The sequence below is a fragment of the Aspergillus fischeri genome, genomic scaffold (assembly GCF_000149645.3).
Source record: "Aspergillus fischeri NRRL 181 1099437636264 genomic scaffold, whole genome shotgun sequence".
Lineage (NCBI taxonomy): Eukaryota > Fungi > Ascomycota > Eurotiomycetes > Eurotiales > Aspergillaceae > Aspergillus > Aspergillus fischeri.
In genome coordinates, this window is record NW_001509762.1 from 1673123 (window position 1) to 1685760 (window position 12638).

General features: G+C 50.1%; 4 protein-coding genes across 4 annotated transcripts; 2 read left to right on the forward strand and 2 right to left on the reverse strand.

The window, feature by feature from the left end:
• Positions 1-1307: 1307 nt before the first annotated feature.
• On the forward strand, positions 1308-2987 carry NFIA_078430 (GATA-like domain-containing protein; the record flags this gene model as incomplete). The annotated part of the gene is made up of 4 exons (XM_001259799.1): positions 1308-1413; positions 1473-1639; positions 1701-2196; positions 2287-2987. 4 exons carry the CDS (start codon positions 1308-1310, stop codon positions 2985-2987), a joined length of 1470 nt encoding a protein of 489 aa, XP_001259800.1.
• A 351-nt stretch (positions 2988-3338) lies between these two features.
• NFIA_078440 (MARVEL domain-containing protein) lies at positions 3339-3998 on the reverse strand (the record flags this gene model as incomplete). The annotated part of the gene is made up of 1 exon (XM_001259800.1): positions 3339-3998. The coding sequence occupies one exon, from the start codon at positions 3996-3998 to the stop codon at positions 3339-3341; it is 660 nt and encodes a 219-aa protein (XP_001259801.1).
• Positions 3999-5567: 1569 nt separating this feature from the next.
• Positions 5568-7343, reverse strand: NFIA_078450 (uncharacterized protein; the record flags this gene model as incomplete). Its single annotated transcript, XM_001259801.1, has 2 exons — positions 5568-6475; positions 6542-7343. The coding sequence occupies 2 exons, from the start codon at positions 7341-7343 to the stop codon at positions 5568-5570; spliced, it is 1710 nt and encodes a 569-aa protein (XP_001259802.1).
• Positions 7344-9682: 2339 nt separating this feature from the next.
• On the forward strand, positions 9683-11858 carry NFIA_078460 (putative transcriptional regulator (Cti6); the record flags this gene model as incomplete). The annotated part of the gene is made up of 3 exons (XM_001259802.1): positions 9683-10293; positions 10513-10797; positions 10868-11858. 3 exons carry the CDS (start codon positions 9683-9685, stop codon positions 11856-11858), a joined length of 1887 nt encoding a protein of 628 aa, XP_001259803.1.
• Positions 11859-12638: the final 780 nt, after the last annotated feature.

The window sequence follows — 12638 nt, forward strand, 5'->3', positions numbered from 1 at the left end:
ATGATTCTAAGCGTGTATCACATTGATTGAATATGTATAGAGTCAACTCATCCAGGCAAAATCCGGTTACCTCTCGTCCCGTCTTTGTATCTACGAGACTGGTTAAAACGATACATGATCGGTTACAATGCACTTGGCTGATTGTTAGCTGATTCTATATTCAGTTATAATTGAATAGACTACCTGATATAAGTAGATAGCTACCGCCCTCCTCGAATCATCGTCTAGCCTTCTAGAATGTTTCCTTGTTGGACCGTCCTCGTCCAATTCCCATCCCGTTCGCCTCACCATCATCGTCTCATCATCGACTCTAGCTAACTCTTGTTCCTTACTTTTTTCTAAAATCAAGGACCAGATATCACGTTGGCAAAAGAGCAAAAAATGGATGGATCTCTATCCGAGCCGCTCCGAATCCCTCGCAAAGTAGAAACCAGGAACTTTCTTTGAGCTGGGGCCTTGCCGATGACATTTCCTGACGCTGTTTTGTGTTAATCATGATCAACACCACTCTTCTACCACTTCAGCCAAAGTCAAGTAGTTCAACATCTCTGATTAGGATGATTAAGTCTGTTTGTATTTCTCTCTTTTTATATCTGCCCACTGTCGCCCTCTCTTGTAAGATCTCGTCAATAAATACCAATCCTAGCCATATATCTCGCACTGTTTATCAGAATATCTCTCAGTAATCTTGTTCTGGAACACGTCTTTTCTGCCTTTTCGTGTCCTCCTCCAGGGAATGACACTCGTTGTGTTCCTGTATGTAGATCAGAACCACTAATCCTGTCAGCACTGTCTCGCATTGTAGCCCTAGGTTTGAGGAAACTTACAGATATACAAACAGAATCCAACTCTACCTCTTCTTAGGAACACGCTGCAGCAATTTACTCATGTGCCATTGATCGAGTCCTCGGTGCCTGACTCTCAGATGAGAGTTGCAGACGGCTGTTTGTACTTGTTTATTCTGAGTCCTGTACTATTAACTGATCCTCACCTCACCTCAGACCTTTAATCCTCTGCCACCTCTTGTGTTTGTTTACCTCATAACAGTCTGCTTTGTTTATGTTGGAATTCACAGCTAGACCTGATGTCCCAACCTCCTCGCGATGTCCTGTTTACAAACGTGAATGTTCATATTCGCCTTGGTTCTGTGGCGTTCGAGACAACAGTCTGATATCATCATACACAACTTGCTTTGACCTAGTCTAACGCTTCTTCAAATTGTTCAGACCATGGGCAGACTCAGATGAACCTCTTTCTTCTACTACCCTACGTCTACCCATTCCGTCTCGGAGAGGACAATGTCCACTATGGATGAACTTCCTGAAGGCTTGCTTTCGACTACAAAGACTCCCCCGTCCTCATTTGATGATTCGATGCCAGTGCATGTTCAGGACATTACGCTTTTATGGAAAGGTACTTCTTCTTGCTCCTTAAGATGTCTTTGACCCAAAGTGACTGATCTCTATGATCAGCCTACAATGTCAAGCCCTCAGCGCTCGAAGGCATCATTGGACACAGGTTGGCGAACTTCTTTTGGAGGATTTGGAGCAATGAGTGTCTTCGCATCTCTCTTCCCAGCGCGACTGTGGCCAAGTTGTTTATGCGCATCTCTGAGTCTACCGCTTCAAAAGTGAGCGAGGTACGTAGCCATCTTCGAGTGATGTGTGTCGCTATTGGCCTTCCCGCTAACTTTGAGATAGGTTCCATCGAACACAAATCCATCTCTAAGGAAGAACAAGAGTGAGGGGAAGTTACCAGAGCGTCTTAACAACCAGGCAGCTCATACAGGGCCTCTGCAGTCCATTTTGAAGAAACCCAATGCCGTTCCGAAAGAAACACATAAAACGACCCGTTGGCTCATAACAGACGACAATGACAATAACAGTACTTGCGAAGCAGTAAACTCAGCATCTCCAGCAACTGCTATCACTTCTGCGACAGGTGTGTCTACTTGTCGCCATAGTCACAGGAAGACTCAATTTGTCGCGAGTAAGACGGCAAGGGGCTCGAAGCGGCGACCCGTCATCCTTCGTCGCAAGTCCTCTCAGTCGACCTCTGGTGTCAAGTCCACTCGGACTCAAAGCCCGCAGCGTGGAGTGTCCACACAGAGAGCAGACAAGACAGAGGAATATGTCGAGCCCGAGGTACACTTGCCGGAGCGAGAAGTTACTCGCAGCCCGTCCCCGGAACTGAAAGGTAAGCCCTCTATTCGAACCATATGCCTATCTGGATGCCTCGAGCACCGTGTGTTGAACCATCACCTCGACCTCTAATGAACGCTCACAGAAGCCATACCACTTCCGAAACACATTGAAAAACTCATGCCAGCAGAACAGCCTGAGCTGCCACCGAGTTTCCTGGCCAACCTAAAACTCCTTCTCAAGCTCAGGCCGCGAACAGCGACCTACAAAACCGCACCTCTCACCATGGGCTTCCGGTCACAGATTCCCAACAAGTTCCGCGACATTCGCTACCTGTATATTGAATACTACAGGCCACCGCCCCGAGCGATCGTTCATGCGGAGTTCCGAGCTGTCTTCCTGAAGAGAATGTGGGAGGAACAGCTCTTTTTGGCCTCCTTCTTCGAGAAAATGGAACTGCAGCAGCAGCAGCACGAATCCTTCGGTAGCGAGGGAACTAGCCTTAGTACGACATTTGAGTCGTCAACCTTTAGCAACTCAAACGGCAATGCTTCAACAGCGCCCACATCCGTCGACGTGTCGATGACAAGCGAGTACAACGTCAACGTGGCAGAGTCCAAAGGCAGCTTCCTTAGCAGCGCGAGAGAAATACCCAGATCTTTCTTTCATCATACGCCCTCGCCGCTAAAACGGATGGAGAGCCTGCTTGGTATGGAGATTGAAGAGCGCCGTAGGAACGGGACGCTCGTATACGAAGAGATTGATCCTGAGGAAGAGAATTTGGGACCGGTGAAGTTGCCCCGGTGTTATTATGACACGCTCAGTGAATGGGACTATCATGACTAACACCTTCGCCTGCTTGTACTCTGCTAACGGCCTGGAATTATGTATTTATGACCACGAATTGCTTACTAGCCTGGCGTTCCTGTTCTCGGGCTGTGAGACTCATGGGTTGGGCATCTGGAGGACTGAAGTTCACTCGAAGAGTTGGGCGTTTTGTGTCAGTGTATTCAGGATATGATTGTCTCCATCTATGAAGCTATCGCCTGTATGTCTTCACATTCCCATCACCCGTATCGTCAGTAACCTGAGATCGACCACCTTTCTCCATTAATATGCAGCAAGCAACAGTTCCCTAACGCCTCCAATACAACCAGCAGCCTTTCTTTCCTCCAACATCACCAAACAACTCAACATCTAAGGACCAGCCTTCTCGACATCCTCCATCTCCCTCTCCCCTCCCTCCTGTCCCCCCTTCACCCCCTTCCACCACCTCAACCCAACCCACCCCATGGTAACAACCCACAACCCCAAATTCACCAGATCCACCCAAACCGCATGCCTCATCCGCGTCACCTTATCCCCCTCACTATAATCCCCAATATACATCTTCCCAAAGATCCCAAACAGCGTCAACCAAAGAACACAAAGCACACTCTCCCAGATAAAGAGCGGAAGCTGCACTCTCGCCCGCCGCGTCACCGGCATCCGCCCCTTCATCACAAACGGCAAGACGAGGTAGACAGCTGCTGTCATGACAGCAAGAAACGCCGTGACGACCGCGTACACCCATTTCGCCGGGGCGGCGGCCTTGTCTCCACCGTGGAGATCCCGTCCGTAGAGGCCTATGACTGTGAGGCCGAAGATGAATTGGATGAAGCGGAGGATGGTCTCGAGGAGGGTGATGAGGGGGTTCCGGGCTGTGGTGGAGTCGGCGGGGAAAGGCATGTTGGTGTCGCGGTCGAGGTTGATGTTTTCGGGGTCGGTTGTGCTGGTGTTGGCCGCGTTCTTCTTGGCCTTGTGCTTTTTGGCCTCTTTGACGCCGATGCGGAGGAGCTTGAGGGCGAGGAACCACATTAGAGTCTGTAGATTTGGGATATGGCGTCAAGTGAGGTTGTTCTGTGCTGGTCTTGGGTGTGTCGGCTGTGAATATGGTATGTAGTCGTAGTTGACCGAGCAGAAAGATTATAATCGCAGTAGACTCAAATAAAAGTCTTCTTGGCGGGATATTGCGTCCAGCGCAACGAGTAGATATGACAGAGTATTTCAAGGTCTCTCAGAGTCCCCTGGAAGCCGACTTCGTAGAGCAAAGACTGTGTGATGCCACAATCAGACAATGAATGAAACCCTGAGTCTAGCAGCGCCTCAACTTTTTCAACGACAAATGACAAAGAGACAGTTAATGAAATCTAGCCAGGAGAAAAAGAAAAAGAGTAGAAAGAGTGTTGTGTGAATGCCACTTGTTATTCGTCTTGTTCTGACGTTGATTCCTTTGGTCTTTATATACCTAGCGCACACAGCTCTGATACAGACCCTCTTTCAAAGCCGACACAAATACGTTCTTTGTCGTTTCAATCATTTCTCCCAAGCCTTCCCTTCCCATCCATCAGATTGACCTTGCTGGAGTTGTCCTGAAACAGACTGCTCTGTAGCATGACGGCGTCTGGCTTTTTTGCTTCGCGCGCGGCTAAGCTGATCCCCGGGCCTCAAGGATCATTCAATGCGACAAACGGCAGTGAGCCGTCGTTTCAGACGCTGAATAGACAGAAGTGAGACTATTGTCTTATTGGCTTTTGCTGCAAGATCAAGATCCATGACAAACTGGGCGGTTGTGGTGGCAGCGATCTGCTAAAATCAACTCGTGTCATCGGAGGCGCCAACGGCATCGACTGGTTGACAGTTTCTGCTTGAATCTATTTATGGCTCTGCACAAACTTCTTTTTCATAGATGGAAACACGATCAGACATCCTGGGCCGTCCAGGCAAGATGTGATCCCTGAAGGCCTTGTCCAATCGAGTAATTAATGCACCATATCAACCCCAGAAGATATTCACATTGCAATACTCTGACACTGATCGACTGATCCTGCCGCTCTAACTCAACAAACTCTACACAACTAACAATCTGTAGCGCCAACCAACGACCCAAGATGCACCTTTCCATGCTGGTTGTCTCTTTGTAAAACCAATACGAGAACCCATAATTCCACCGACTATCCTGCCGTTTCAAACTCAACTGAACATGGCACCCCAATATGCGTACCGGAATGCTGTGACCCCCCAGGACAAAAAGGACCTGAACATGACTAACACAGATGCAAGTGCAGTTTACCTGCCGGATTCAATGCTTCGTGACGTTGTCGTGATGTTCATCAAGATATGTGATTGGAGTAGGGATTTCATAAATGCAAAACCTGCGGAAAAAAACAGCTGAGAGAATAAGGCTAAAACTTAAACTAAGCAAAAACAAAAGGCAAGGAGGGAATACCCGACGCAAAAAGCAATTGAAACAAAGGAAAATGAGCAGCGACCTTCATCATGGGGGTAGAGGTACCACCCGAACGCAATCCGAACAGCCCTTGGAAATGGAATTGGTCGGAAGATGCTGCGAAAGGTGTGTACCCCCAAAGCCGTCCGCGCCCATTGTCAGGGCGGTCGAGTACTTGCCGCATCTATGCTTGCTTGCATATGCGGCGGGGGAGTCGTTGGCTGTACTAGATGTCCGGGCGGCGGCGGCGTCTTGAAAGAATTGGGCGGTGCAGGCGGTGGCATAGGAATGGGTTCATCGTCGTACTCATGACCTAAATAGTCGTCGTCATGCGCTCCATGGCCGGCGACAGAAGAATGATCGACGGATGCGCGATCGTATCCTTGATCATATACTGTCTGGTGAGCCGCCGCGCTTTTCGCCGCATTCTTAGTGGCCTTCTTGCCCTTGCGGCCCTTCATCTTGGCCTTTTCAAGCAGTCTCTTCTTCTCCGCCAGTCGCTTCCGCTCTTTACGATCCTTGATCTCGTATTGCCGAATTAAGGCCTCGGGTGGCCGACCAAAAATGCTCTCGTACTCGCAAAACTCGCAGATCCAGATATCTTCGGGACTCGGGGGATGGTGGAGATTAGCATACTGTTGTTGAATCTTGCGTTGACGTGCTGCCAATGCGTAGATGCTTCCCGGTGACCGCCTCTTCTTTTTGCCTGTAACGGGTGACTCGGCACCAGGGGCTTGCTGCTGAGGATGTGGAGGTTGTTGATTGCCGTGCGCCGTCATACTCGGGCTTGTTTGGGTTCCTTGTGTGGAGATGCCTCGCTGGGGTTGGCTTGTCGGGGCGAGCAGTGCGGACGAACGCTGCGGTGCTGGATACAGAGTCTGTGCCTGCAAAGCCATACCTTTCGACGAATCAGACTCACAAGTGAAGGTGAATTGTGTCTTGGTTGGTATTGGTTGCTGTTCAAGCAAGCTGGTACCCCCCTGGACTCGTGGGGGAGAGGAAAAGGCCGCAGCGTTCGCTATGGCGGCGGAAATGATACCCTGGTCCGATTTTGCTGTCGGGTCACCTAAATACAGAATGAGTGAAAATCACCGGGATGTGTTAAATTCCAAAGGGGAGGGATAGAAAGTACCTGCGGGCGCCGACGTGGACAACATGCCATCCCGGCGACCTGCTGCTCGGGCCGCGGGCCAGCCAATCTGAGAATGGGCCGACAGGGAGTTTCTTGATGGACCACTGCGAGATGGATGCCGCCCAAGACGACCTCTACCGGGACCCGAAATACCACCAAGTCCAGGAGACGCGGGGCTGCCGGTACCATAATACGTGCCAACGTTATTGCCTTCGTTGATCGTGGTTGACGACGCCTGTGCGGAGCTTGCCAATCCCATGTTTGCGAATTCAGGGGAAAGTGTGGAATGATGACTTCCCAAATTGCCGGGGGTGGGGATTTTGCGCTTCTTCTTGTTGTTAGTGTTCTCGAAGGCATCATAGCTGTCGGGACCTGTCGAGGAAGACTTGATCGGCGATCCTTCTACCTTGCCAGAAGGTGCATGCGGTTGAATTCTTGCAGCAGACGGCGAGAGGGACGACCCGCGAAAACCGGCACTTCGACGAACCACAACCGGACCGTCCTCGTCACCGCTCTCTAGATCAAGGCTGTTTTCATAGGCGTGGTGTGTTTCTCGCTCGGAAATATGATCATGCGCGTCCGCGTCTAGACTCTGTTGCACGTAGACTTTGCTGTCATTCACCACCTCTCCATGGTCCGCAGAGGATCCGTAGAAGATTTGGGTCGCTGGGGGTGCGGGAGGGTAGAGGATCGAGTCGGCGGCCTCGGGCGATAACCGAGACCGTAGGGTCCGTTTAGGAAGGGGCCGAATGAGCCTGTCCGGATAAACAGGCGACGGAGTATCTGGAGCTGAGTTATACATCCCATCTGCAGGCGGACAGAATCAGCAACGGATCTAGCTGGCAGTGGTCTTCTTTCTTCTCCAAGAACTCCCCATCCACCTTGGTGCTGGACCGGCATGATGAGACGTCCAGAAGAGAAGACATCCTTGATGAGAGGAACATACTCAACGTAGCAGTCATCGTCATGCAGGTATCTCAGCTCAGTAACCGTCGACGACCACAGCCGAACGGCGGGCTGTTTTTTTCCTGTTCCCTGTCCCCTGAATCACCGTGCCCCACAACTAGGTATCGAAGGTCCTCTTAGACTCTCGGCTATTTCTGTTCTTGCTTGCCGACCTCTTCTTCGTCCCGAAAAGTCAGAAAAATCTCCGCAGTCAAGAATATATGACGTTCTGCTGGTCGCGTTGCGAATACCGAGTAGGGAAAGAGAGGGGGGTGGGATGAGAACGGAGAGGAACCTAAACCGAAGTAGTTTGGCACCCACAAGTTAGTTGTCACTGTTGGCAGGACCCCAGAGAACATCAAGAGTAATCGAGACTCGGATAAAGATCAAGCCACAGGTAGCGAGAAAGCCAAAGAAATCCCGATAGTATTGTTCACGAAGCTTGATGCAACTTACAAAACGAGTGACCATTAATCAGCACCAAACGCCCAAGCAAAATTTTTGGAGAAATAGCCGGACAAGAGGTTCGGGAAAGACCCAGTAGAAACCCGGGTGTCACGAAGATCTGCAGACCCAGCAACTCAGCGAAGAAGTAAATCAGAAGAAGGGATAGTAGGTAAAGAAAGTATTCACAATCGAAAGGAGTTATTGATGGGGGGAAATTAGAAAAAGGACGATGGATGATGGAGGGGTGTAATTGACCATAAGAGTCCTCCGTAGTAGCAACCTATCTCCGTACATAATAGTTCTTTTTGGAGCTGCGGGTTCTCGCCCTGAGGCTCCGATTTGGCGCCTGAGGCCTCAACAAGCTACTATTCCTTTACGGGACCGAACAGTCTCGATCGCAAGAAATACCTTAGACATCTTCTATTTCTACAGATATTCCCTGAAGATGAGTTGGTAAGTACAATTCAATCGTTGCAATGATCATTTGGCAAGATTTTGTTTTCACCACATACTGTAGCGGATGGCAAGTTCAACGATCGAGTCCAGCTGTTGATTAGTGCTATTGTCTACAAGCTGTGAATCGAAACAGGCATCATACCGTGCACTGCTCTCAAGGACATCTCTCATACATTGGTTATCTACTTTATGTAATGTTCTCTCACAGCCTCAAGCGCTCTATGGGCCTACCATTCCTGCAGGAACAAGCTATGGTACTTCTGGAGCTGAAAGCTTATGCACTCGTAGAATAGGAGCAGCAAGATGGCTGAGCAAATTTCATCGAGTTTTTTCGGAGTCCACAAGCAAATGTAGTGGTGAAACGAGGCTTTCTTGTATGATGACCCGCAAGGATTAAAGTTGCCTGAACGGTCATGGAGGACCGCTTCCTCGCGACAATTCCTTTGACTACCTGGACTGTAGGAAAACACAGTTTTCTCTGTCCACCCAGTGAATCGACCCAACTCTAGTCTTTTTTAAATTCGGATCGGCAAGTAGGAAGGAGGCAGGCAGTGGACGTTGTGTGCGGTCGACGATTGATAAGCGGGGTTTTCTGTGTCGTGGAATGAATGGCGGAATGGACGATGCCATCATCGGCTCTGTCAACCCAGGTCAGCAGTTGGGCTCAGTCATACACCATCGCAAGCAACTCTGCCCTAAAAACACAGGCGAGATGTAATTCCAACATCAAGACGATGATAGCATTACTTGCAATAGTTGACTCTCGAGGTTCGTGGAGCGCAAAAAGAGACCTGGTAGATAATGAGCGGGGAAAGCCCGAAGAGGAGAGAAAAAGGAAACCCGCTTGCGGTGGTCCGCCTTTTTGATTAGGATTGTTACTGCTAGTACTCCGTACTGCTACTGCTACCGAACTCGCTTTCTCCTCCCCCCATCTCATTCTTCTGCTTCCCTTGTCTCCCTCCCCTCCACCCTCACAAATAGAAATCTGCAGATTATGTAGTCCTCGGCTCAGACTCGGGCTCGCAGACGCTACTTTTTGGGTTCTTTTTCAACCTCGTGTCTCAATCGCCAGCTCCTACTCTTTCCCTTGCCGGTCCTTTCGCTCTCTTTTTTCCGCCTTTCCTACGAGTCGTCGCTGTTGAATCCCAGCTTCTTACCCGCGTGCGACTGCTCGCACATGGGCAGCATCTGCTTATAATTGTGCCTCGCTTGACTCTTATATACTTAACTTATCCTTAATATTCGTCCCATTGTCAGAATTATTGTGCTCCATTCGCTTCGCAGTGCTCCACCATGACTCCTCGTCGCTCTTCTCGTGCCCGCACCTCCCAACCCTCGCCCGCCATCCTTCAGCATACAAATTCCTCCAGCTCGTCGAATTCCTTGACTCGCGAAAGAAGCACTCGGTCGAACCATAAAATTTCCTCGCCTCAGAGATCTTTAACCCAACGGTCCCAGTCCATTGATGATGCGGACAGCGCCACAAGAAACGACTACCCACAAACGCGGCAGCGCCAGCGCTCCCGAGGAGATGATGACCATGTGAGATTGAATGGGGAGGAGGAAGATGAGGATGAAGACGGAGAGGGTGACGAAGAAGAAGAGATTACCCGATGTCTTTGTGGGCAGCAAGACTACCCAGGCCTGCCTCCCTCTCGGCGGGAGGCTCTCGGTCGCAACGGGGCGGCTGTTGGGTTCAAGGATCAACATGCGTTGAATCTTTCTGCAGATTCATCGGACCTGATGTCCGACGATATCGGTAGCATGTTCATCCAGTGTGATTCCTGCAAAGTTTGGCAACACGGTGGCTGTGTGGGAATTATGGATGAAGCGATGAGTCCCGACGAGTACTTCTGTGAGGAGTGTCGGAAAGATCTTCACAAAATTAAGAATGAGCCCAACGGGTATGTTTTTCAACCCTCTTTTCTACTCTCATTTCAAGAATTTGCCCTTCTCTGATTTACTGCGTCCACTCGGCCTTAAATTGCCCGGATGATGCGGTCAGGCTCTTCGTTACCCGTGGAGGCTGAGCCAATGTCCTAAATTCTCACGCACCTCAACCGCGATGTTTCTACATGGAATCGTGTTTCAACCATATGGCCGTCATGCTTACACTTTTACAGACAATATTCATCACAGTACCTCCCAGTCGCCCCAGTCCAATCTTCCCCTGCAACCTCCCGTGACTCGTCCCGTGATAATTCGCGACGGGCGAAAGATTCCAAATCACGACAGAGCGAGTCCATTGCCAACCCCAAACGCAGATCAACCATGAATAGTCGTGATGCGGCTTATGACGAAGAGGAGCAGCTCCGGCGAGCGATCGAGGAGAGCAAGGAAGATACTCAGCCCCCTGCAGAGGACATCGCTCTCCGACGAGGCAAGCGGAGTCGAAGTGACAGCGAAGCGTGAGTTTGATGACCCTGCCCAAGTAACATTGGTTTTTGGTGCTGCTGCTGACCCGTTTTCCCCGCCTAGTCACAAGCAGGTGACGAAGCGCCAGCGTACAAGTTCCCCTTCACCAAGCGCTATCTCAAAACCAGAGAACACAGAATCTCAACCTGCATCAGAAGATGAGTCGAAGACAAAAGTTAATGGCAACGGTACAAAAAACTCTAGGGTGGCACCGCGGGGTCATCGTGAAAAGCCCATCAAAGAAACAGAAGAACCCGAAACAGACCCCGCGGAGATTGCGAGCCGCAAGAAGGGAAAGTTCGAGAGGCGAAATGGTGAAGGTAAGGGCCCTGAAGTTATCTTGGGATTCCTCGTCCTAACACATTTGGAACGAGCAGATGCCGACCGTGAGATACCATCGCCGAATAAAGCCACTGCGGAAGACCCTGAGCCTCCTCAAACTAGCCCGGAGACCGCTGCACCTGCTCCGGAACCTGCTCCCTCCCGTCCGTCAACCCGCAAGTCTGGACGCCCACCTGCGCGACGTGGTGGAAGGGTCGGACGTAATCAATATACGAGGGACCGAGATATGAATGGGGCTGACTCTCCACGACGGGGGCAATCACACGATATCGGTGGGGACTCGCCGAGAGTGGGGGCAGTCAACGGAGCGCACTACAATGTAGATTCTGGAAAACCGAGCAGGCCGCGCTACATGAACCCTCAACGGACAACCATGAACGAGATGAAGAGACGAGTTGCCGGAATCCTTGAATTCATCTCCCGGATGCAGGTGGAGATGGCTGTTGCCGGCGAAACTTCCACCCCTCCCGGCAATGGAGACCAACCAAATGGCTCTCTCACAAAGGCCACGATGGATCAAATCGAGACTGCATTAGTTTCGAATACCAACGAAGTGGAGTCGGGGACAGCAAGCGTTGATAGCGAAACAGCATCTGGTCAGGCTCCCAAGGAGAAGGACTTCAAAGATCTGAGCAGCGTTGAAATGATGGATGTCCTCACGCGTCATCTCCTGAAATGGCAACAGGAATATGGCAAATTCGGGGAACGGTGACAATCCTTGTCAACCCTTTTTGACCCGAGGATGTCCGTTCTCGATTCGTGTTCATGAGTATAATTGTGACTCTCTTCTTGGCCGACTTCTACTTGGGGCTTTGTTATAAACGATACCCTGTCCGTCTCTTCTCTCCGCATGTGGACATGTACAATATGGCTTCTGGATCATCCCTTTTTTGCACCTTGATCGACTTACGGCGTTTTCACGGCATCAGCACATTTCTTTCCCGGGTGATCCGGCATTTTGATCCTCGACCTGCGATGTGACATGTTGAATCATCTCCTTACGCTCCGCTTCGGATAATGCTTTCCACCATGATACACTGGTTATGCGTTCGGCGTCCGCTTTTCTGCTCTTCTTTTCTTCAGAATCCTGGTAAAGATGCTCCTGGCCAGGCGGCCTTGATTCATTCATCCTCCGCTTTCTTTATTCCCTTCGCCTCTCTTTTCAGTTTTTTACCTCTTCTCCCTTCCACTTTTGCTATTTGCTTTGGCTACGAGTCCTCTTATGCACTTGCAGAGAGGGGAAGGCGCAGGTTGTACAAAATCGACTCTTTGCTGTTCATAGGTTTTTCTTTCTTTGTTTTGGCAGGTCAGGCCAGGAGTACATGGATGGACGGACAGGCTTGGTTGCTTTATTATGTCTGGTATATATTGTTGATGTCGATTGCTACTCTGTTTTGCTAAGTGAACTATATGAATTGAATGTTTCAACTGGGAGGACAGTCAATAGCTAATCGCTGATAGAGCGATATCACATAATTAAGATTCATGACGG